At 40.4% G+C, this 25,640-nt stretch overlaps 1 protein-coding gene across 2 annotated transcripts in view; it reads left to right on the top strand.

The window, feature by feature from the left end:
* Window positions 1-25,640, top strand: part of nlrx1 (NLR family member X1) — a 162,110-nt gene that overhangs the window by 29,104 nt on the left and 107,366 nt on the right. For both annotated transcript variants that reach the window (XM_080025146.1, XM_080025147.1), the window contains exon 2: window positions 23,563-23,604. In XM_080025146.1, the coding sequence (XP_079881272.1) occupies window positions 23,588-23,604 (17 nt within the window). In that variant the 5' untranslated portion in view covers window positions 23,563-23,587. The remainder of the gene's footprint in view (window positions 1-23,562; window positions 23,605-25,640) is intronic.

Genomic DNA, 25,640 nt, shown 5'->3' with positions numbered 1-25,640 from the left:
TACCTGGTATAAGAAGTTCCAATTAACGCTGTCAAAGGCCTTCTCTGCGTCAAGGCTTATCAAGGCAGCGATGGTATTATTATTTTGAACATGGTTGGTAATGTGTAAAGTTCTCCTTATATTATCTTGGGTTTGACGTCCCTTAATGAAGCCCGTTTGGTCTTCGTCGATAATGTCAATGATGAATTGGTCAAATCTCTTTGAAATAATTGAGGTGTATAATTTATAATCTACATTGAGTAGTGATATGGGCCTGTAAGAGCCATTGACCCTCTTTCTTGTTTGTTTATATTGTTTGTAATGCACCACTTGACCGCCAGGTTGCGGGACTGTACCGGATGCAAGGCTATTAATCAGGCGCACTCACACTAGCCAGGTGCTTGCATGCCGGAAGGCAAATGTTTTCGACCGTGCTCATGGAGCTCAGATTAACATCGAACGATAGTTGTATGTACAAGCCACCTGAAGCCTATGAATAAAGAAGCATTTAAAACCTATGGAACGAGTGGACATTCAAAGTTTCAAGATGTTAACTGTAGGCTATACGCACGCGTACAGACACCTAACGACATGCAGCCTAGTGGCTAATGGGGAGCCGCTACAATAGTCGAAAACATGCTTCAATGGACCTAACATCTTCACGTACTGGCTACGCGTGATACGAGGTACTTTACCGGATTGGAGTTGCCCTGCTGCGGGGAAGGAAGGACGCCGACCTCCTTTGTTCGGGATCGAGGGAAGGACGCCGACTGCCTTTGTTCGGGACCGGTGAAAGGAAGCCGATCAGCTGTTTCTCTCTATGGAGGTATGAGTAGCGCTGCTGAACAATTAACGGCCATTTGACTCTGTGTGCACACATTTGGGGCATAAATCCAAGCTTGGTTGCTGACTAAACATAACTGTGGCTTCACTTAACTTTGTTCGTGTCCGTGTCCGTGCTCGCGCGCGATCGCTTCAATGGAGAATGTAAACAATGTTGACAGTGTTGCAAACTTGCCTGACGAGGCTACGGCGGCTACCGCTGGTGACGCGAGTGACAATGGGGCGTTCAATGACGGTTATGACAATGGTAAAAAGAACACAGACAGACCAAAACGGGTTATAAAGATGACTCCTAAGGTATTTCGTGAAAAAATAGAAAGGCTGCAAAACGAAAGAATGTCTAAATTAAACAAAGCAAGTAATTTAAGAAAGGTTGTGGAGGAATTACTGACAGAAAATGATTGTGATTCTGAGGTAAAATGCACTTTTGCCAAATTTTCTGCTCTGTCTAATGAAGCTAAATCTTTGCATAAGTCATTTGTGGGTCTGCTGCATGGTGAAGAGCTTGAAAAACAAGAAACATGGTTCAAAGCAAAAATGATTGCAAACAGTGAATTCACTGACAGAGTTCAAATATGGTTGACACACAATGTCAAAGGTGGAAATAAAAATTATGACAAAAAGGGGTCATCACAGGTTGAAACCAAAAATCACATGAATGAAAATGAGGTTGATGATGACGTTTTACCAGAAGACAGTATGTCAAATATTGCTAGTGAGCATCATAGCAATCACAGCACTAGCAGCAGGAAAAGCACTAGCTCCATAGCATCTGCATGCATTAAAGCAGAGGCGGAGAACGCTGCACTAGTTGTACGTGCGGCAGCGCTAAAAGAGACACACCTGCTGGAGGAACAAGAAGACAAGCTAAGGAGAAAAAGGCAACAGCTGAAGCTAGCAGCTGAAATCAGTGCTTCCAATGCTAAAATAGCAGTTCTCCAAGCTTCAGAGAGCAGAAGCGTGGCTAAAAGCCAGGATGGCATGAATTCTTACCTGAAAAGGAACACTCTCAACCCCATGGCAAATGAATATGAACCTACTGCAGCAGTAAGGCATGAAAGGGAGCAAATGCCAACATGGATGAATCACTTACCACTGGGTGCACGTCCTAAGGGAAAAGGAAAACAAATCCCATCCCAACCAAACCAAGAGGCCAACGTCAACACATGCTATCAACCTGAGCCTATGGTGCCAGAAACAACGCATGCCCACTATGTTCCCTTTGATCCAACACCACAGTATTTCACACAACCTCAACAACTGCAAAACGAGGAATCATTTGGAAGCATCTACGACATTATGCAACGACAGAATGAGATAACGGCAGCTCTCGTTCAACAACAACAGTCACTGTCTTTACCACCTAGAGACATTCCGGTGTTTAATGGAAACCCACTTGACTACAAACCCTTCATTCGAGCCTTTGAGCAAGGTGTGGAAGCTAAAGCCAGCAAAGCTGATTGCTTGTACTTCTTGGAGCAGTTCACCATAGGTCAGCCAAGGGAACTCGTACGCAGCTGTCAGCATCTGGTTCCTGAATCCGGTTATGCACTGGCAAAACAGCTGCTACATGAACACTTTGGTAACGAATACAAGGTTGGTGCTGCATACACACAGAAAGCAATGGAATGGCCTGCAGTCAAAACAGAGGACGTTAAGGCGCTGCAGGCATACTCCTTGTTCTTGCGTGGTTGTTGTAACGTGATGGGGGAGCTTCAATACATGCACAAAATGGATACACCAACTACCATGAGGACACTGATGTCAAAACTGCCATTCAAACTAAGGGAAAGATGGAGGGCCGATGCACACAATGTGGTAGATAAGCACAAACGCAGGGCACGGTTCACAGACTTTGTCACCTTTACTGAGCGTGAAGTCAGGATACAGTCTGATCCTGTCTTTGGTGATATTCAAGACACTGCATTTCAGAAACCTGACCTGAGGAGCGTGAACAAGTCGCTGCAAAGGAATGACAGGAGAGGGAATAGCTTCGCTACCACAGTACAACAGGCGGACTATGTAGACGAACCAGGAGTGGATGCAAATGCCCCACGGAAACCAACCATGAGCGAGGCAAGGGATCCCAGCACCTGTGTGTGCTGCTCTCATGAACACCCTTTGGACGAGTGTCCACAACTAAGCAATAAGAAACATCGTAGTCCTCAGGCTGTCCAGAAGCCAAAAGAGGAGGAGCAGTGGGAAGAGGAAGAGGAAGAGTCCGCTGTGGAGGAAGAGGAGGGCAAGGATGAGACTGCTAAAGCTCCAAGAAGGGAGTTATGGACCTCCAACACAAAGCATGAACACTCACCCGAAGGGAAAGAAGTTAAGAAAGGCCGCTCGCATGGATCCAAGAGCAAAGAGAAGGACATTGGTGACAAGGAAAGGCAAAGCAAACACAAGGCAACAAAAAGGGAGAAATCTCAAAGCCGCAGTAAACTAAAAAAAAAAGAGTAATGTTTTCGAAACCCCTGTAACTAGCCGTGCCTATTACAAGCAGCCTCAGATGTCTAATTGACTGTCAATGTGCTAGTTACCGCCGACCCTGTAAACATTTTGTGTTATGGTTTTTCTTTATGGCTCTATTGTGGCATTGTATAATTGTTAAGTCTACCTGCCCTAACAATTAGGGGCCCAGTGTAAGAGCCATTGACCCTCTTTCTTGTTTGTTTATATTGTTTGTAATGCACCACTTGACCGCCAGGTTGCGGGACTGTACCGGATGCAAGGCTATTAATCAGGCGCACTCACACTAGCCAGGTGCTTGCATGCCGGAAGGCAAATGTTTTCGACCGTGCTCATGGAGCTCAGATTAACATCGAACGATAGTTGTATGTACAAGCCACCTGAAGCCTATGAATAAAGAAGCATTTAAAACCTATGGAACGAGTGGACATTCAAAGTTTCAAGATGTTAACTGTAGGCTATACGCACGCGTACAGACACCTAACGACATGCAGCCTAGTGGCTAATGGGGAGCCGCTACAGGGCCTGTAATCTGAACAGGTTTCACATTTATCTTTCTTGGGGATCACCGAAATTATAGCTTCCTTCCAAGAAGGAGGAATTTCTCCATGCTCAAGTGTGTAGTTAAATGTTAATTCCAGTAATGGTATCTAGTAAAGTTCTTCGCTAAATGTTTTGTACCATTCAGAGGTTAGGCCATCACTGCCTGGTGATTTGTGAGCTTTTAGGTTGTTCACTGCTTTCTCTATCTCTGTTTTTGTGATTGGTGAGGTCAGGACATCATTTAGCTTTTTCCCAATTGCTGGTAAATCTAATTCGTCAAGAAAAGTTTTCATTTGGTATATGTCAGGAGAGGGCGACTGACTGTACAATTCCCTATAATAATTCCTGAATTCATTTTCAATCTCTTTTGGTTCATTAACAATCTGATTTGTTTTTATATCCCTTATCTTGTGAATTGTCCTATTAACCTGCTGTTTTTTTAATCTTTTTGCCAACAATTTTGTTGCTCTTGGTCCTACTTCATAATATGATTGTTTTAAGAATCTTGTTTTCTTTTCAATTTCTGCGGTTAACATATTATTTATATTTTCCCTGCATTCTTTTAATCTTGTAAGCAGCGATGAGTCTCGGGTAGCTTTATGTTGTTGTTCAATTTTAAATAGCTTTTCTCTTTCCTTATCATACAGTTCTCTTCTCGCTTTTTTAATTGCAGTTGTCTTGGCTGTAAGCTTTCCTCTCATAACTGCTTTAAGAGCATCCCACAGGATAACTGGGGTAACCTCTCCATTATTGTTTTCTTTTACATACATTGTGATGTCTTTCTTCAGGTCTTCAACTATTGTTTTATTATTTAGAATCCCAACATTCAACCTCCATAATGTACTTTTCTCCTGCACTTTTAGTTTGACTTCGAGGTAAACTGCACAGTGATCAGACACATCTGCTTCCTGAATTTGACATTTATTTACCCTATATAAATCTTTGTTATTCATGAAAAAATAATCAATTCTAGAATAGCTGCCATTAGGAGCTGAGTAGTGCGTATAATCTCTTTTGGAGGGGTATAATTCCCTCCAAGTGTCAGCTATCCCATATTCTTTAAATATTGTCTTAATCATTTTAGTGACATGGCTGGTCTTTTTGTTCTTGTTTGTTGTGTCCAGGTTACTATTCATCACCATATTGAAGTCACCACCACATATCAATATTCCCTCCATTTCCACTATCATGATGTCCAGCAAGGTTTTAATGAATTGTTTTCTACTGTTAGGTGGTGCGTAAACGTTAACTAAAGTCACCATTTCGTTTTCCAACTTTCCTTTCACCAGAATAAATCTCCCTTCTTTATCACAAATTTCTTTGCCACACTCAAATTTTACTGAGTCGGGGATAAGTATGATGACACCTCTTTTGCATCCATGGCGAAATGAGCTATAAAATGAATTGGAATAGCCAAATCTCTTGAGTTTTTCACTTTCCTGTCTAGACAAATGAGTGTCTTGTAAATATATTATTTGTCTTATCCTTCCTCAATTTAGTCATTACTTTCTGGCGTTTCACAGGATTGTTCAGACCATTTACATTCAACGATATTATCTTCACATTATACTCTGACATTAAGTATATTGTTTATGTCTTGGTGTGACAACCCAGCATGAAAAACAAAAAACAAAACGTAACTATAATACAATCGAACACAGAACGTGACTCCCAAGAAAAAGAAGGATGTGTTTAGCCATCCTTTAAAGTCCCTGTTGGGGGGAGGAGGGTAGGTTGCCTTTGCGTAGGGGCCCTCCCTAGTTGTGAGAAAAATCCCACTTACACTAGAATAGTCCAACATTGGCGCAAAAGAAAGGGGGGAAAAAAAGATCCTCTAGTCGGTTTCAGCCTATAACTTAAAAAAATAAGAGTCATAGCTTACGTTTTCAATTGCCCATCATCAGATTTTTTTTCAGCTCAGTCCAGATAGGCCTAACACTCACTGGATCGTCTGAATTCCGTCAGCTTCTGTCTTGCACGTTGTGCTGTGTTGACCGCGTTGGTCGCGTTGGCATTGGATCGTTTCCATGGGATTGCTGCGTTCAACCTCTCCTCTGCGACCGCTACTGTGCTCGTCTTGTTTCTCACCGTCACCTTGATCCCGCGTCGATTCAGGTCCTGTGCTGCCTCTTCCGCTGTCGCGTAGGTCTGCATCCCAGAGCTCCAGAGCACACGCATCTTTGTGAAGGGTGTCTGGAACCGGATCTCCTTCTCCTTCAGCGCAGCTTTAATAGGGGCATATGCTTTGCGCTTCTCCATGATATCTGTCGCGTAATCATTATCAAAGTACAGCCGTTTGCCATTTATCTCAATCTTCTGTTGCCATACTTTCCTGAGAACCATCTCCTTGACGTGAAATTGTAAAAAATTCACTATTATCGATCTTGGAGATGAACTTGCGGCTGGCTTTGGGATCAGTGCTCTATGCGCCCGTTGTATTTGGAGCTCCAATCCATCCGGCAGTGTGAGATGATTTTTAAACAGCGCGGTTACAAACTCGGCAACAGATTGGCCTTCTTCTCCTTCTTGAACGCCATAGATCCTGATATTATTTCTTCTTGATCGGCCCTCCAAATCAATGAGTTTATCCCGCATCTCCGTGTTCTCCTTCACCACGTCCAACAATGTTTCTTTCATCTCGAGACAGGCAGACTCCAAATCAGCTATCCGAGTTTGTGCCTCCGCAATGCTAACGTTTTGGTCATGTATCTCTTGTAAGACTTCTCCTTTAAACTCTACAAAGTCGTACAAAGTTTTAAACTCTCTTGAGAGTGATGCCAAAGCTTCAAGTAGAGCACTTTCACTGGTGCTAGCACCCAGCATAGCTCCGTTGTCGCTATCTTCCTCGTGTTCAGCCGGTTTGGCAATTTCTGAGTTTTGGGCTGTATTTCTCATGCTTGCTCTATTCCTCTTACTCCTTTGACCTTTCCCTCCTGTCATACTTTGTTTAAAAATAAAAATAAATTGTTGTATATTGGTAGGAGGTACTTTTCAAAACCGACTATCAGGAGCTCGCCACTATTCATCCATCCTGTTGCTGCGCCGCTCGGAAGTCCCAATATACCATTTTTTGACTGCTGTATGTCCAACTCTACGATAGTGACGATATGCCTTCTTTCTGCTCGTTAGTATTGGACCCGTTCTGGTTGACCTTCTTGCTAGCAAGCGGCTAATGATAAGCAGCTTCTGATGTTTAGCGACACGCTACTGTTATCGTGCCTATACGGTTTAGCGAGCAGCAACTGGTACCATCTCAACGGTGATATGGATAACTTTGCTGCTCTGTACATTGCGTATGTGCTGTATGCGCACACAGCTTCTATTTCTTCCTTTGTTGATGTTTTCATTGGCTCCCAACCGCATTATCTGGGTGTGTTAGTTCGGTTTTGAGAAATCAGATTATGTCGGACTACATGTTAACATGCATAGAAAAGTTTCCGGTTTCAGTCGGAGTAACACAATAAACCGATTTTCTCTAACCTCATGTAAACGTAGAGCAAGATGCGATGAATGTTTTACTACTGCTAGGATTGCCAGTATACGCCCCAAGCTCCACCCGCTATAGTTTGCTGTGATTGTACGTGGGCTGACGGAGGACAGTAGCACTACATTTAAAGGCCTACTTCACCGGTGGGAATATGAAGGTGTATTGAATTCTGAGATCCTGTGACATCACAGTAAGAGAAATGTAGGGTTAGACAGTGAGACCATAAAACACTCTTTCTGCCTTTTCTCAGGCTAGGATGAACCAATTTAAAAAAAAAGCACATTTATACTACATAGGATCTCAGAATTCAATACACCTTCATATTCCCACCGGTGAAGTAGGCCTTTAATAGACACTTGCTGTTACAATATGTGCTCCATGTAGGGCTGGCCCGAATTATTCGAAGCTCAATTCAGTACTCGGAATATTTTATTTATTTATTTATTTTTAACTTTTATAATTTGTTTAAGAAGTATCTTAAACTGCACTATATGTTGTCAGCAAATAATAATATTTAGATAAACACGTTGTATATACAACAATTGTTAAATACAAATGTATCGCTCTTTTAAAATAAATTATCAAATTATTTGAACTTTGACCTAGTTGGCCGCTGACCTTTCAAAGCGCAACCGGTGATACACCGGGGGCCTATCCGAAAACATTTTTTTGCATAGGAAATTTCCTTTCCTATCGAGATGAACCGGAAGTACTCGGCGGATAGGTGATCCGAATTCTCCAAATGCTTAGGAAAGGCATAGGAAAGGAGCCTCGATTCATCCTTTAACCCTCCTTTAGCATAGGTTACTCCTGACCAACCTATGCTAAAGGAAAGGAGATAGTGGTATCCCATAATCCTTTACGGCGGCAAGATTTAAAGCAACAGGCCACCGCCGGAGTTTACCGACTCTACACGAATACGAACAAGAGGTAAAACAGAAGAGAGGAGAGGAGAAGAGAGGAAGATTTGACTCGGCTAACCCCACACACACACACACACACACACACACACACACACACACACACACACAGGCTAAAGATAATAAAGAACTCATAAAAGACCAACATCATAATAGTTATTTTCGTAGCACATAATTTACACCATTATAAAATAAAATACCAACTTCACATTTAATGAAGTTACTGGGGGCAGTTAATTTCAACATCAACACAAGTGTAGCCTCTTTTTATTCCACATGTGAATTGGGATAGGCTATGGGAGTGATTCTCACTCTGTTGGCGACAACCTGATTAAAATCAATATGAAAAGAACGCATGGATCAAACGAGCGCTTGTTGTGGTCAATTTTCGGAGAATAGGCTATAGTGTAGTTTCACACTAGTGACTCACGTCAGCAATACTCGCCGTCGCGCAATGACGTCGGTTAGGAAAAGTGGAGTCGAATTCATTTGAAACAGCGCTGTCCTTTCCTATGTTCGATAGGAAGCACCTTTCATCTCTCCTTAACCCCGATGACGTTTAGGGGTTAAGGTATAGGAAAGGAGGCTTATAGGTTAGGAGATTGGACTTTTCGGATAGGCCCCGGCTGTAGGCTAATGACGTTTCCTAGAGCGAGGCAAATTAAAAGCGGCACCACGAGCAGTAGGGAACTAGCGATGGAGGAAGAATATATATTTTTTCCCCTTATAACCACAAGATTAGCACGATCTCGGAAGGAAAAGCAATGCTCGGCGAAATGCTAACGCTAGCTTAGCTCAGCTGTTTGTTTACATTCCCTATGCAGCGCTGCTATAGCCTATTGCCAATCAACAGTGACTGGCTTGCATCATGGGAATTCGCTGTCAATAATGGATACAATATGGACACAAAAGACGTTCAATATTGGATCTTTGTATGGATTTATAAATCGCTGAAAAGATGCATGTTCCGGGATGAATTGAAGGGTTACGGTAACAGAGAGGCCTGCTGCTTTGGAACGGAACAACAGCTGTTCACTTCCACGGGGAAAAAGTAAGGAACTCCGACTTTATTACCGTTAGAAAGTTATTTAATAATCAACAGACTACGCAGTTTACTGTCTCGGTTTTAGGGAGTACACTGGGATTATTAATGTTGTTTTTGATGGTGAGTTTTTTTAGAACGAGTATTCGAATACTCGCTCAGAAAATCCAACGAGTATTCGAAGCCTGTAAAATGGTATTCGGGACAGCCCTAGCTCCATGTTGCATGAAAATACCCGGCCGATGCTTTGATGTAGGCGATGGTAGAATTTGTGAGGGATTTGCGTTTTTACTTGCCAAACTGACAGCGAGTGACTTTTGTTTACATTATAGTCTGTTTGAGTTTTGCCTTTGTGAATGCAAACCCAAACCTTCTGAAAAACTAAACAATAAATCCACTCTGAACTGATATGCACCAAAGGACCGGACTGCTGGTTCTGAACACGATCCAAGACCATTAACCTGCGTACAAGATAAGGAAGCATTTGAAGATGAGTCATGGAGATGAAAAGCTGATTAAACAGCGGAATGTACATTTCCTATATTTATTAGGGGTGGGAATCTCTTGGCACCTCACGATTCGATTCGATTCCGATTCAGAGGTCAACGATTCGATTCAAAATCGATTTTCAATGCATCTCGATGCAAAAAAATGTTTATGTACATACCCATGTGTGAATTTCAAAAATATATTTATATGCACATCTGAGTTTGCTACTCAGAGTTTGCTAATCACTTCCTACTTTTGTGATGATCATTAAAGACAATCAACAGATGAATTACCTTCTCTAATATTGTATTAAGAGAAAAGCTTTTCTTGTCACAAATATGACTTTCTATGAACAGTGCAATAATCAATGCAGCTTTCAACACAATATGGAAGTATGTAAAAACTAAACCGATTCAGTTTTATTTTATTTCTAATCTCGTAAATCATGTTTCTATAGGATTTCTATTCTATTATCTATTTTCTATGTCATTTCAACACATTGTACAAAAAGTATGGCTTGGAATTCAGCAGAGATAAAGCCTGTGCAAGTCATGGGTTTGCTGCTCTCAGCCCTTTTGAAGCCACTTTGGAAACAACTTGCACATGTGTGGTGTGCATGCGCAATGGTGCAGGAAGTATCAGTATTTACAAAAAAAAAAAAAAAAAAATATTAAAAAAAAAAATATTAAAAAAAAAATCGATTATTAACTTTTCTGAATCGATTCAGAATCGTTCGAGAGAGAATCGATATTAATCGGAAAATCGATTTTTTTTTCCCACCCCTAATATTTATGATTGATAATTTACAAAATGCTAAGAGTGAGGTCAGCATGACCATGATTTAACTACTGCCCAACATGCAATGAATGGCTATGAAACTGCCAGGATACAATGACCCTTCCAAGATGTGATGATATGAACCTTTTACTGGAAAACAAAGAACAATCCATTAACGTGCATGATGAAAAGAAAGCTTGCCTCATTCAGTGGATGTGAACCATTACTGAAATCCAATGCATATGACGATGTGATTAGAGGGATGCAGTGAAATTAAGAATAGCCAAAATCAATAAGTAAAGTATTTAACCGGGTGCCAGGGCGAAAATCCCAGCAAATATGAATTGTATGACTAAGATAATGCGATATGCTAGGACCTGAAAGATTACATCAGGAGTGGACATTGAGCCGCGTGACACCACCATATTTTACGCACTGAAAATGACAATGTTAGACACACAGATAACTCCATGAGGTGATTTGAAGATGCGCATGCCAATAGAGACAAACATGGCAGCTTGTTTGAGCACCAGTTGTCATCAGGAAAGGGCTGTGAAGGTATGAAATCGAATGAAGCAGCCAGCTAGTAAAATCATTTGACTACCTATGTGGTGCTGTTAGTATGAATTTGAGAGATGACGTCAAGCTTGATATCTATATTGATGCATGTTGAAACTTTAATCAGGAGTCAGGTGGAGGCAGAGGCGGCCTTAACGATCTGGGGGCCCCATTCAAGACCTAGTGTGGGGCCCCCCACTTTTTTTGTATTTTCTCGAAAAAAAAAATCTTATTTATTTTATTTTTTTAATACATATTTATTGTGCATGCTTGTGCATGCTTCCCGCAAAAAGAAAGCAGATTGTAGAGTTGTATGAGATGATGGGCCACTGGGTGCAGACTCTTAAAGGGCCCCCCCACTCCTACCTATCCAGTCAGGTACACTGACTTTTCAGCACATATACAATTAATGGTAAAAACATATTAATGAAGTCAGTTTTTCTCACAGGATTTAGGGATACTGTGGGAGGGACCCTGGTCCTTGTTGGGGGGTCCGGGGGCATCCCCCCCGGAAGAAAATGTGTGCCTTTTGAATTAAAATGCATCAATCTAGTGCACTTTGAGGGGAAATTTAAAGGCTATATCAAATCCTGAGATGCAGCAGGAACATTATTTTTCAGATTTTTCTTAATCAGGCAGCACTCTTTACTCTGCTACTGTAAAAACAGTACAGTAGATTGGTCTGCAGACTCATGTTCTATGATGGAGAGACTCATTTCAACAGATACAGGGTGGATAGCTACTTCTTATGAACAGCATAGAATTTACACATATAAATCATATTCCTGTATGTGTGTGGGGGCCCTAAAGGCTCATCATGAAGCCCCTTAGACAGAGCTACTAATGCTGTTTTATTATGCTTTTGTATTTCTCCCCCTACTAGTTGAGGGGCCCATGATGATTTATTTCCTTATATTTAGGCTTATTCCTTTTTGGACCCTGTTATTGACATGAGTGACTGAGCTCTTTGACAATGCAACATGAAAAGTTACTATGAGGCCTAGGGCCCGGTAGCCTGCTCAAGAATTATTTATCAAAAAAAAAAAAAAAAAACATTTTTTTTTTTTTTTTTTTAGGGGGGGCTTGGGGGCCCCCCAGAGGGCGGGGCCCCATTCAATTGAATGGGTTGAAACATAGCTAAGGCCGCTACTGGCAGTGCAGCACCGCCATGATTTTCCCCTGAAAATCTGTGGGTGAAAGCATCCGAGTAATACTAGAGGAATATCCTATCCCTGATTGTGACTTACTAGAGAATAACACTGAAGTGTAGATTTTATTGAATGCTGGTAGTCTGCATAATTTATTTGTTTTCCGTGGAATTATTTGAATGATATGCATTTGTATTGCTTAAATAGCCTTGCCTCGGAATTAAGATAAAATATTGACGTGTTTCCTGTTTCTGCTGCATGCTTTCTGAGAGGGCTTTTAACTTAAAACAACACCGGGAGTACAGTGTGAAGCAGGGTTTGTGTAGGCCCATATAGTCAGAATATAGGACAATGTCAGCGAGGACAACAAAACAAGTGTCAAGTCCAGACTGAACTTGACACAATCAGTGATCAATATTAGCATGCTATTTAGCCACATAGATTGGCCTATTTACAGCCCTTAGAAAACTGAAATATTTTCCCAGATGCAAGTTCATCAATTAATGGCTTTAAATCCTGAGCTGTAGAACTTTCCTCAGACATTCCTAGCTGTAAACTGCACAACTGTCCTAACCATAGGGAGTGTGTGCCTGTCGCTACACCTTGTTATTGACACGTGCCTTATCTCTGTCAAAAACATTTTCTGGGAGAACAACCACAGGGTCTTTGTCATAGAAAAACTGCTTTGAGAGAGCATCACATACTGTACATCCTTCCAGTAGTCACTTAAGTTTGGACATGACCACAAAATGTGATTGTGATTGTCAACGTGCTGTCCACATTTCTCTAGCATTTATCTGAGCCTGTTTGGTTCTATTTAATTATTACTTGTGGGGTTATAAAATATATTTTTATAGTTTTCCACCTTAACTCCAAATATTAGAACTGGACACTTAGTAGTAATGGTTGCGCCAATTTCAGTCCCCCAATTATCTTTTATATGTGAGGTGTTTTTTGAGTCCGTAGATGAAAATATAATGTATACTTAGGAAATATCTCTCTTACTATTATGACTAGATTGTATCTCTTGGAGAAAAAACTCAATTTGAGATTTTTTTTTAACTTGTTCAAATTCTTGAAGTGTTGTTAGAATGTGAGTTGTATCTATAAAAATCAGTTTGTGGGAGTTTGAATGTATGTTTAGTTAGTTTGAAAGATTTTAGTTTGCCATTATGACTGCTAATTAAGACCACTTTTGAACCTCGTATCTCCTGAGATGGTGCAAAATCTCTATGGTAGCCCACATCTGCCATAGATTAAAAAATTACTGTTACGGTGTGGCAGACAGGCAGGCAAGCAGAACCCAAACGCAAGACATCGTGGCAAAATAATAATTTATTAAAGGCCTACTTCACCGGTTTGAATATGAAGGTGTATTGAATTCTGAGATCCTATGTAGTATAAATGTGCAAAAAAAATTGAAATTGGTTCATCCTAGCCTGAGAAAAGGCAGAAAGAGTGTTTTTTTTAACCCTATATTAATCTTACTGTGACATCACAGTAAGATAAATATAGGGTTAAAAAAAAACCTTACTTTGTAAATATTACTGTGATTTCTCCTACTGTGACATCACAGTAATATTTACAAAGTAATTTTTTTTTAACCCTATATTTATCTTACTATGATGTCACAGTAAGATTAATATAGGGTTAAAAAAAACACTCTTTCTGCCTTTTCTCAGGCTAGGATGAACCAATTTAAAAAAAAATTGCACATTTATACTACATAGGATCTCAGAATTCAATACACCTTCATATTCAAACCGGTGAAGTAGGCCTTTAAGCTCAAAAAAGGCAAAAAAGGTCCAGGACAAGGAGCTCAAGAAAACACAAGTACGCAGGGAACACAAAGGACAAGGACTCACTGACACAAAACAAACCATAATGCACATACAAGGAACAAAGGAACATAAGGAGTATATATACACCGTGTTCCAAATTATTTTGCAAATTGGATTGAAGTGTCATAAACTTTACATGTTTTGTTTTTCAATTAAACTCATGTATGATATTGTCTCAGGATGCCTTGGACCATTGAAATTAATCTCATACACCTGTGATAATTAGTTTGCCATGTGAGCCCAATCAAAGGAAAAACTACTTAAGAAGGACGTTCCACATTATTAAGAAGGCCACATGTTTCAAGCAATATGGGAAAGAAAAAGGATGTCTCTGCTGCCGAAAAGCGTCAAATAGTGCAATACCTTGGATAAGGTATGACAACATTAGATAGTTCACATAAACTTAAGCGTGATCATCATACTGTGAAGAGATTTGTGGCTGATTCAGAGCACAGACAGTTTGGTGCAGATAAAGGCATAATAAGGAAGGTTTCTGCCAGACAAATTCATCGGATTAGGAGAGCAGCTGCTAAAATGCCGTTACAGAGCAGCAGACGGGTATTTGAAGCCGCTGGTGCCTCTGGAGTCCCGTGAACCTCAATGTGTAGGATCCAGAAGTTTGCAGTTATGCATAAACCTATTATTCGGCCACCCCCAATGCTCACAAGCAGAAACGGTTGCACTGGGCTCAGAAATAAATGAAGACTAATTTTCAAACAGTCTTGTTTACTGATGAGTGCCGTGCAACCCTGGATGGAGCAGTGGATGGTTGGTGAATGGCCACAATGTCCCAACAAGGCTGTGACGTCAGCAAGGAGGTGGTGGAGTAATGTTTTGGGCCGGAATCATGGGGAGGGAGCTGGTTGGCACCTTCAGGGTGTGAAAATGACCTCTGCAAAGTATGTAGAGTTTCTGACTGACCACTTTCTTCCGTGGTACAACAAGAAGAACCGTGCCTTCCGTAGTAAAATCATCTTCATGCATGACAATGCACCATCTCATGCTGCAAAGAATACCTCTGTGTCATTGGCTGGTATGGGCATAAAAGGAGAGAACCTCATGGTGTGGCCCCCATCTTCCCCTGACCTTAGCCCTATTGAGAACCTTTGGAGCATCCTCAGGCAATACATCTATGAGGTTGGGAGGCAGTTCACATCAAAACAGCAGCTATGGGAGGCTAGTCTGGCATCCTGCAAAGATATTCAAGCAGAAACTCTCAAAACTCATAAATTCAATGGATGCAAGAATTGTAAAGGTGATATCAAAGAGGGGGTCCTATGTTGACATGTAACTTGGCCTGTTAAGATATTTTTGATTGAAATAGCTTTTGATTTCAATAAATATGACCTCCACATTCTGCAAATTCAACAAATGACCGTTTTTAGTTGTTTACAACCTATACATTTTTTTTGAAACTGTTGTGCATAATAATTTGGAACAGTGCATTTTGAGTTTTTTAATTTTTGAAAAAAATACTTTTATTATTGGGAGGTTTGTTCAATAAAATTTGAAATATACTTTAACGGTTGATGACTTGAAAATTATACTGACTATGATTTGCATCGACTATTTCGGAAAATCTCATTTGCATTATAATTTGGAACGCAGTGTACAAGACACAACGAGACAGGTGTAACACATTAGGGGAGGGAGCAGTAATCAAACAAGGGGGAAGCTTGACAGGACATGGGGAGGAACAAGACAGACATACCAAAATAAAACAGGAAACCACCAAAACAAGACAGGACAAAGACAGACCATGACAATTACTGGTTTTCCAAAAATGTAATGATATTGTTGCCCATTCACACATTTGGATCTTCTTTAAGGGCAGCTCTGAAAAAGTTATTATCTTAATCAGCATTGTGCAAAGGCTTTTTTCAATATTAGTCCATCGATTGTACAGTATGATCCTCCATCTATGAAATTGTGGGTCTCAGCTGTGCAGCACAGAAATTATACCTTAGATCTAGGAGTCCAAGGCCCAATTATATAGTTTTAAACAGAATTATTGAGTGTTTCCCTGCCAGATGAATTTTGATATTAATTTATTCAGTCTATCAAATGCAGATTTTGGAACCTCTTTAAGCAACATCTGGAATAGATAACACACACTTCACCACCAGCATAGACAGCGGAAGAGCTGACCAATGCTCCACGTCGTCAATAATGCTGTAAATGTCCTAAGGAATGTGGAATAGTTATACCTTAATATACCATACTTTTATGCCATTTATTCTAGGGCTGCTCGATTATGTCAAAAATCATAATCACGATTACTTTGATTGATATTGTAATCACGATTATTAAAGGTGCTGTAAGCGGAATGGTTCTTTTAGCTAACTTCCTGTCAGTTACTGCAGTTAGTTGGTAAGGGTACGGTTTAAGCGCACCTAACCGCTCTGAGCCGCTCCTAATCTCAGTACTCCTCCGTTGGGGTACTAGCCGACTGAAAGGGTGCCGAAAAGGCGGAGCTACACACTGCCGCCATTTGATTGGTCAAAAGAATAATTTCCGCCATCTGTAGTCATCTCGGCAAGAGTGAAGAGAGTCTTGTGTTTTGGCGAAAATGTGAGCATAGCACTGTTTATTGTTAGGTGTTTTTCCTTGTCAATAAATTAATCAGTTGGTTACACTGTGTCCCACTGCCAGTCACGTAGCTGCCGCAGCCACAACTGTTCGCTCCCTGTCTCTATCAGTTGCACCGACCCGTCTCTGTGCTCACAACAACACGGGGGGAATAAATAAAGAAGCGGCTGGTTTGACCAAGCAAAAACGAGAGACCGCTGGCTTGACCACAGTTGGTCGAAAGAATAATTTCCGCCGTGTGTAGTCACCTCGGCTAGAGTGAAGAGAGTCTTGTATTTTGGCGAAAATGTGAGCGCGGCACTGTTTATTGTGTGGTGTTTTTCCTCGTCATTAAATGAATCAGTTGGCTACACTGTGTCCCACTGCTACGATGTCACGTAGCTGCCGCAGCCAGCGCTGTTCGCTCACTGTCTCTATCAGTTGCACCGAGCCGTCTCTGTGCTCACAACAACACAGGGGGAATAAATAGAGAAGCGGCTGGTTTGACCAAGCAAAAACGATGACCACAGTTGCTCCACAGCCCGATAGTTTGACCCACATTCTGGCGGCGGCTATCGCAGTCCAGCCTAAACCCCGCCCCACCAGTAAGGGTAGAGTCGGCAGTGGAAACACCACCGAGATTCTTAAAAGTGAGCTGTCCCGCTCTGAGCCGCTCCGACCCGACCCGCTCTACTCGGTGGAAACGAGGCGTTATAAGTGTTATACACGAAGTGTTATAAAACATGATAAAAACCATCAAAACAGACATTGGGAAGGATTTTTACCTGCTCCGCCATTGTAGGCGCATACACATTCACCCATCTGTTGCTCTGGCGTGCACCGGCAGTGAGACCATGGAGTGTATACTATATATGAGTGAGACGAGTGCCGGTTTGTAGCGTTCTCTCTTCTGATTAGATAAAAATTTCGGGATACTACAATAAGTTTATTTGCACAGCAGCTGACTGAGAGATCGGCTTTATGAAACGCGCACATTATGTAAGTGATCACTGTATGAATAAAGAGCGATTTTACACTTATATTACCGTAACATAAATAAACCGCTTACTTCACCTTAAAAGGCAAACTGAATGTGGCTTTTGCAGTTTTATTTATTTATTTAGCCTATTCTTCCAACATTGCATAAATTAAACTCATAATGTTCTCCTCAAACATAGCCTACAACCAAAAAGCAAGCCTAAATAAATAAACAGTAAAACCTTCAAATCTAAAAGTCAAATTAAAATTTCACTAGGGATGTGATTGTGAACCACTCAGTGATTTGCATGTTATATAAGAAGAGGAATGAATCTACTTAAAGATCGATTTATTGCCCCCTTTTTTTTGCAGTGCAGGTTGAGTTGCTGAAAAAAAACTGCACCACAGCTGCCACCATAATGTTCAGACTTCAGAATCTGCATTAAAGCCCTTATGATCATAAAAATTATAGGCTTTATTTAAACGATGTCCATGCTTAGGTGGTGATTGTAATTTGGTTCGGCTGTAGAATGAAGCTGACGGAGGGAGGCGGCTCACTGTACCGTCCCTGCGCAGTTAGTTTGCTGACATGGCACTCTGTATCCAGGCTCGAGAAATGCAATCGATCGCGGAAGCCTTTCCCCTCAACAACGCTACAAACAGGATATCCCCGATTATCATTGTAGACCTAAAGCCAGAGCCTTTTTGCGCGGCGCCTCCATAGCTCTGTTAAACCTCAATGGTTGGCTTCAAGGTCCCTTTTTCACAAGTTGTCTCACATTGTACAGTGTTTTTCCTGGCTCAGAATGGGCCTTTGGGGGGTCAGTACTTGGACCGACTTTTTTTGGGTTCGCGACTGTGCAACAGTAAAGGCAAAACGGTATTGTATTTTAAGAGGGGTGTGGGGTTGGGAGAGGGCAGTTTCTGTCCAGCTACAGAGCATGTAGGTTAGCCTGTCAATCGCAGTGTTACCATGGAGCTTACTGACTGATAACATCACAATAAACAACCTGTAGATGAAGTCAAAATACTAATTAGGGCTGCAACTAACGATTATTGCAATAATCGATTAATCGTTCGATAATTTTTTCGATTAATCAAAAAATTAATTGCCGCATCTTTTATTAAAAAACTGAACATTACTTCAAATTCACAGTGCAGACTGAAGTGTCAAAACACCAGGTTATTGCTCCAACGTCCCGAAACTATTAAAAGTAATTGTAGTGGCATTCCGTCTGTATACTTCAAATTTCGATACCACAATCCAGCTGTAGGCACAGTAACTTACTCTGACGCGAATGACATGAGATATTGTTTCTGGTTCAAAAGATTTACTGAAAAAAGGTCAAAAAATATACAAAATCACACATCATACGGTAAAGAAATATTATGCTCCCGTGCCTATGGGCAGCTGTCTTCCAAACTAAAATGGCGCATGTAATACGTCACAAAAATAAAGCATTTGGCCTAAACATATTAAATATTACAAAATTACTTTAGCTGAAAATACACTTATAAAAAGCAAATAACATGAACTGTAAATTATTATGAATTATAAAAAACACATATTACTTCCACAAATATTATTAAACAATTTCTTATGTTTTATGCAATCTGGCTCTTACAGTAATATTATATGATAAAAAAATAAAAATAAACTTAACTGGGATAACACAAAAAAATATATACATTTATACAGTATATAAGGGATGTCCATGGTAAACCAGTCAACTGTTAAGATTTTTAACCGGTAAATACTAACGGTTAAAAAAATTAAATCACCTTAATTTCTCTCAGATGACAGGAGATCGTTAATTTTTATTGATATTGATACCATTTGAGACTCCTTAACGATCCAAGTCTTAATTGATAACACTATTGATACTTTTCTATTATTTTGTTGAAATATAACTTGTTTTATTGCTTTAATTGCTGATATGATAATAGCTCAAGATAGGACATTAAACAGGTCATAATTCCATCTTTACTATCTATTTTATATTGCTGGGAAAACAAGTTTTCGCCAAAATCTCAAATTTCTTTTTTTTTGTGTTGCATTTGAACACATTAATCATATTGCTGAGCCGGCCTGAACACATCACATTTGACATGTTTGCTACTTTTTTTAAGCTAACTAGCTCTATATCCTTCCGATTTTAAAATGGATTTAAAAACTGGATTACTATTTTTAACTGACGGGACTATCTACACCAGGGGTCTCCAACAGGTCGATCGCGAGCTACCGGTAGCTCGCGGGCGGGCTTTCAGTAGCTCGCCTGATAGGTTGACCGACTTGTAAAAAAAAAAAAAAATGTTTTTTTTTTTTTTTTTTTTTTTTACAAGTTCAAAATCTGATGAAGGTAAATGCACCTCTTCCCATGGTCAAAACTTGCGATTTGCGGTAAATAAATGTTCATGTGTCTCAAATCGTTTCTCTATCAGCTGGTGTGTGTGCTGCTCTGCGGCTCTGCATGCGGCCATGCATGACTACGGCATGCACTGTCTTTGACCTTTGCATAAATGTATTTAATCATTTTAAGGGGAAAAGACATTGTATTTATTATTTCAACTATTGAGTTATTTGTAAAACAGCATGCTAGTGTAGCCATACAAGATTTATTTTCAGAATTTTTTAAAATTGGGAAATACATGTTCCAAAACGACCAATAAACTCGCAAGTAAGTAGGCTAATAATAACCATTAATGAATTATAGGCTATCGCATCACAGTAGGCCTAATTGTCCACAATAATCTCACAACAGCCCCTATCTAAAAAGGAACTTTAAAAATGTACAACTGTAAGGTCAGTTGTCTGTTTTATTCAAATAAGCAGTTGTTTATTTCTGTAGTGCGTATTGGCATCTTTGAGCAAAATACCCCCAAAATTTTTGGCGCGCCGCGTTGCGCCGCGCCTCCTCCACACCTGTGTGGTGACCACCTTGACTAAGACATTTCCTACGGAAACACTGTTGTGTCACAATAAGAAGTGTAGTATAGACATTGATGTCAATTTTCAGTGATATGTGGCCCACAAAAAGTGTAAAGTAATGTGTTCTTGGACCTTTGATGGGAAATTATTTATGATAAGCATTGGGTATTGCAATTTCACACATGTACAAACAGAAGCTTAATTCATTTGATGTGTGCTATGTAAATAAATATAAGCGATTTGATACAAGTAGCTCTTGGCCACTTTAATTTTTTCAAAGTAGCTCTCAGTTGAAAAAAGGTTGGAGACCCCTGATCTACACCGTTCGGTTGTGTGATTACTACCGCTGCTTTGAATGACTGTTGATGCGCCGATGGCGACTCTCCAAGCCCGTCTGCACACCGTCTGCAGCAGCAGACAGAGTTTTTTGGACTAGACGGATACTGAGTTGAAGGAGTTTTTTTAATCCAAAAACAGCAAAGGTACAACACTTTTATATAGGCCTACAGTCCAGTGTTAGATATGACCAAAATACAAGCTGTGGCCGCTCACACTTTAGCGAACGGCTCGCTGTGGGCGTGCATGACCCTTTCGGCGGCTGGATGTAAACAGTGCCGCGCCTACAAGTGACGTATATGTCGCACGACTCAACGAATCGATGACCAAATTCGTTGCCAACGCTTTTAGTAATCGATTTTTATCGATTCGTTGTTGCAGCCCTTATAGGGGAAGGTGGGGTGATTTGTGCATTTTGGAAGTTGCAAAACCCCTTGTTTCTAGAAAACCGTGGAAGAAATTGGAAATGTGACCACATATTTAAGAAGAGCCATCCATTTGACTCATCCTGTAAAGAAGGGAGACACAAGGAATAAGATATAAGCACATTTAAGCTCAAAAAACTGTGTTTTGCCTTTCAAAGTAAAATTTCCATGATCAAGGTTTTTTGATTATTGTGTCTGAACAATTATAGACACGTTTGAAAACATTTGACACATGTTTTAGTGCTTTGGTATGCTATACTTTGAGTCTATATAGTTAGCACAATGTCAACCCTAAATTGCTGCATCATGCCTATTATCCAAAATTCTGGGGATGGGGTGATTTGTGCGCAAGGGCCTGGGTGAGTTATAAGTAAGTAAGTAAGTAAAATGTATTTATAAAAGCACATTTATGACAGTTTGCACTGTCCAAAGTGCTGTACATAGTGCATTCAGTAGGTAAACAATGAAGGTAAAATAACAATAACCAAAATAAAAGACGTAAAGCCCATACATCCACATAAACACAGATAGTAGTGCAGAGGTAAGTAAGTAGTGCAGAGGTTAATGGGGAGGAAACACCAGGGTGTACATATGGGTTTTGAGCCTTGATTTAAAGGCAGAAATGTAGGGGGAATCACATTTGTCAGGTGGCAGTTGGTTACACAAGCACGGAGCAACTAGTGCAAAGTACATTTCTGAGAGTTGTGCCAGTGGCATGGCTGTATACGCTGGTCACCAAAAGAAAGTGATTGTCTACAGTAGCTCAGAAGAGGGTGACATCTCAATTCCACTTAACGACACCACTGATGAGAGTTCAGATGGCCAGAAAGATGATGATGGTGACTTTGTCATTGTGACACAATGACGCACAAATCACCCCACGTAGTGGGGTGATTTGTGCGACAAGACAACTTTTTTTCCGAAAGCTATATTTCTTAAACAGTTTATTCCAGATCCAAAGTTTTTATTGCCAGGGATGCACAACATCCTGAAATATATGTACATATTTGAGTTGGAGACATAACTGTCAAGGCCTGACTTTAAAATCACTTTGAGTAAAAAGTTGCACAAATCACCCCACCTTCCCCTACTAATAATGACTACCTATTTAATAATGTAATTATTTCTAATTGATCTAAACCATGGCAATTGCAAGAAGGTAGGGCTGCTCGATTATGAAAAAATCATGGTCATGATTATTTTGATTGACATTTTGTATTCACGATTATTAAAGACAGTTAATCATTGATTTAAGAACATCATGCATTTATTTATCTTTTAAAATGGTTGTTTCTAATAACACCATGACTTTGGACTTTAAACATAGGACTGGAAACAAGGAAAATAGAAATATGCTAAATAAGTGAAACATTTTTATTAATTGAATAAAACAAATATGTCGAAATAAAAATAACCCGTTGCAAATGGTGTCGATAGGGCATGTATTTTGCTAGCAGGGATGTGAGGGCATCAATTATTTATGTCTCAAGGAGCTGGCTGGATAGGCAGTTGCATTGTACAGTGTTGGCTGTTGTGGTTGGCAGGAGTCAAGGAGGTTTAAACTCCTGTGTTTTTTTGTTGCTTGGTCATAGACCACTATGATTCAACTTAAAGTGAATAAACAAATTGGTCAGGATGTTTTGAGGTGCAGACATGGTAGCATATGCCTTTTTGTTCTCTCGTGCGGTCGCGTATGTCACGTGACATATCTTGCACATTGTTTTAGTCTGTTGTGAATCTGAAGTGTTTTCAGACAACACAATTAGTTTTACCTTTAATCTCGACCAAAGGCTGACTTTCTTCCGTCTTTTAGAAGTTTTTCAAAGCACCCGGCAATGCGCAACATCTCCTCTGTACCAGCCGAAAGCTAAACTATCAGGTGAGGGAGGGGCCGAGTGGAGCGCACCGCTGACAGGGTTCGCTGCATTTAAAAGCCTGCATGCCCCGATTGGCGTGCGGAACAATGACAGTTAAATTATGATTATTTTGTTTTCATGATTGAGGGAAGCTGTAATAGTAATCTAAATTGAAATTAAAGTTATTGCCAAGCCCCTCAAAAGGATGACTTAAATTGGGCTGAATTTGGATAGGTTTTAAATGGCTATATATTCTCAAATTTTATCATTTTGGCACTGGTGATTTTCCTTTGGCGCTGGATAAATCCTCTTTGGGGGGCGCCGAAAATTTCTCTATGCAGAAAAAACCCTGATTGTATGTTCTCTGCTTTTCACAGAATGACATAGAGGCAGCAGAAAAGGATGAGTTTACTGCACAGGTAAGTGACAAATTGTTATAGTGTGAATTCAAATCTTTTAAAATCCTACTTACTACTTCTTCCCATTAATTTTTGGCTAATTGTAACTTAAAAATAATTTTAACATTGAACCATTTTTTTATGTAGAGCAGTGGTACCACTGCTGATTTAATCCGGCCTGCGACTTTTAGAGCACACATCTCTGAGCATGTCAAAAAAAGTAAGGTTGCGTTCCGAATCGCATACTTTCTACTATATAGTATGTAGAAAAAAGAATTGGGATGTCCCGATTCTTGTGGCCAGATTTAGGATGGTTAGAAGTACCCGGATGTCCTACTTCATGCGGCCAAGATTGTTAGTGTTGAAAAGTGCATCCTATTTGGGCGATTGTGACCCACAATCCAGTGCGCACGTGAAGTGACGTCACATCGACGAAGCCTCCATATGAAAACAAACGGGTATGCGACGGATATAAAAGCAAGAGGCAAGATCAAGGCACAATGTTTTGATGAAATAAGAGAGTAAAGTATGTCCCAATAGTATGCCTACTGCATCCGAACTAGATTATTTTTATCGTCGGATTTAGTATGTAGAATAGAAAAAAGAATGAGTATGCGATTCGGAACGCAACCTAAGTCTCTAGCCCATTCCTGTGAGGAGTTTTGAATTTTTAAAGAAATAACCAAAATGCTCACTCCAGCCGCTAGGGGGCAGCCAAAATTTAAAAAAAGCTCATTTTAGCAACGTGGGGAATGGTAAATGGCAATCTTGCTTCACCGCTATTAATGTTTCCTCCGGTGCTTTATGGCAAAGTAAAAACCAAAATATATATATATATATATATATATTAGTAGAAGTTGCACTTTTATTTAATTGTATTTTGTACTGTCTGCATGTTTGCACAAAATGTATTCCTGTACATAGCAAACAAAATCTCACAACTGTAAGGTCAGTGTCTGTTGTATTTTTGTATTCAAAAACCGGTTGTTTATTTCATTGGTGCGTATTTTGCTGCGGCGCTTCGCGCCGCACCTCCTATTCCGTTGGCCAGCAGCAACTTTTACTAAGGCATTTCCTGGAGGTTACAGAGATCCCTTGTGATCCGTGATAATGTAGGTTACAAATGTAGGCTGAGTGATAAAGCATATTACTGAAAAACAAAGATAAAGATGTGGAGTTGACATATGTACGTTATTTTGCCATTATTTTACTGGTCCGGCCCACTTGAGATCAGAGAGGCTGTATGTGGCCCTCGAACCAAAATTAGTTTGACACCCCTGGTGTAGAGTGAGTGATGTTACCAGCAGAAAGTAAACGGAGAAGCCCCATGGCAGCTGTGGCTACTATTGTACACTGTACTCTGCGTCTGCAGCAATGACAGCGGCATGTAAACAAACTATTATACAATGTTACAATGTTATCTTAATGGGAAAATCTTAAAAAGAAGGCAAGAAAGCAGAACCAAATTTGAAAATTTAATTTCATTGTCAAGTTGAAAAATATAGGTCTAACAGTAATAGCCTGCTCAACTTGGATCCACACATTCACTATCTGAGTTACAGTGATGGCAAATGTAGGGTCTGCTCACTAACTAAGCAGAGATTGTGTGCCCACTGGTTGCACATACAACACTTCTCCCTTACCTCCCCTGAACGGGTGCTGGAGAACGTTTCCATACAAACCAAACACAAACTATCCTCTTCATCTGATGAAGATTCCTCCTCCTGTCTCTTTCTCTTCTGTTTCTTCTTCCCCAGCTGGGGTGGAGTGCACAGGGGTGCAGTAGCCTTGGCAACTGGTCTAGTTTGGGATTCACTGGGTCGTTTTGATTATGTTGCCCTTTTTCTCTTTTGCATGCTCTCTTTTGCATGCTCTATTTTCTCCATCTCTGGGGTGTCAGTGAGGATACAGCTTGACATTTTCTTTTGTTATTGGGTTCCTTTCCTGGCTGCACCCTTTGGATAACATGTGACAACCAACCCCCCAACAAATGTGACGACCAACCCCAACTGGAATTTCTTGCTAGCATCAAGGCCAACAACCATCTGACAACTAAT

The sequence above is a fragment of the Ammodytes marinus genome, assembly GCF_949987685.1.
Source record: "Ammodytes marinus genome assembly, chromosome: 3".
Classification (NCBI taxonomy): Eukaryota; Metazoa; Chordata; class Actinopteri; order Uranoscopiformes; family Ammodytidae; genus Ammodytes; species Ammodytes marinus.
This window is presented reverse-complemented; position numbering and strand designations above follow the sequence as displayed.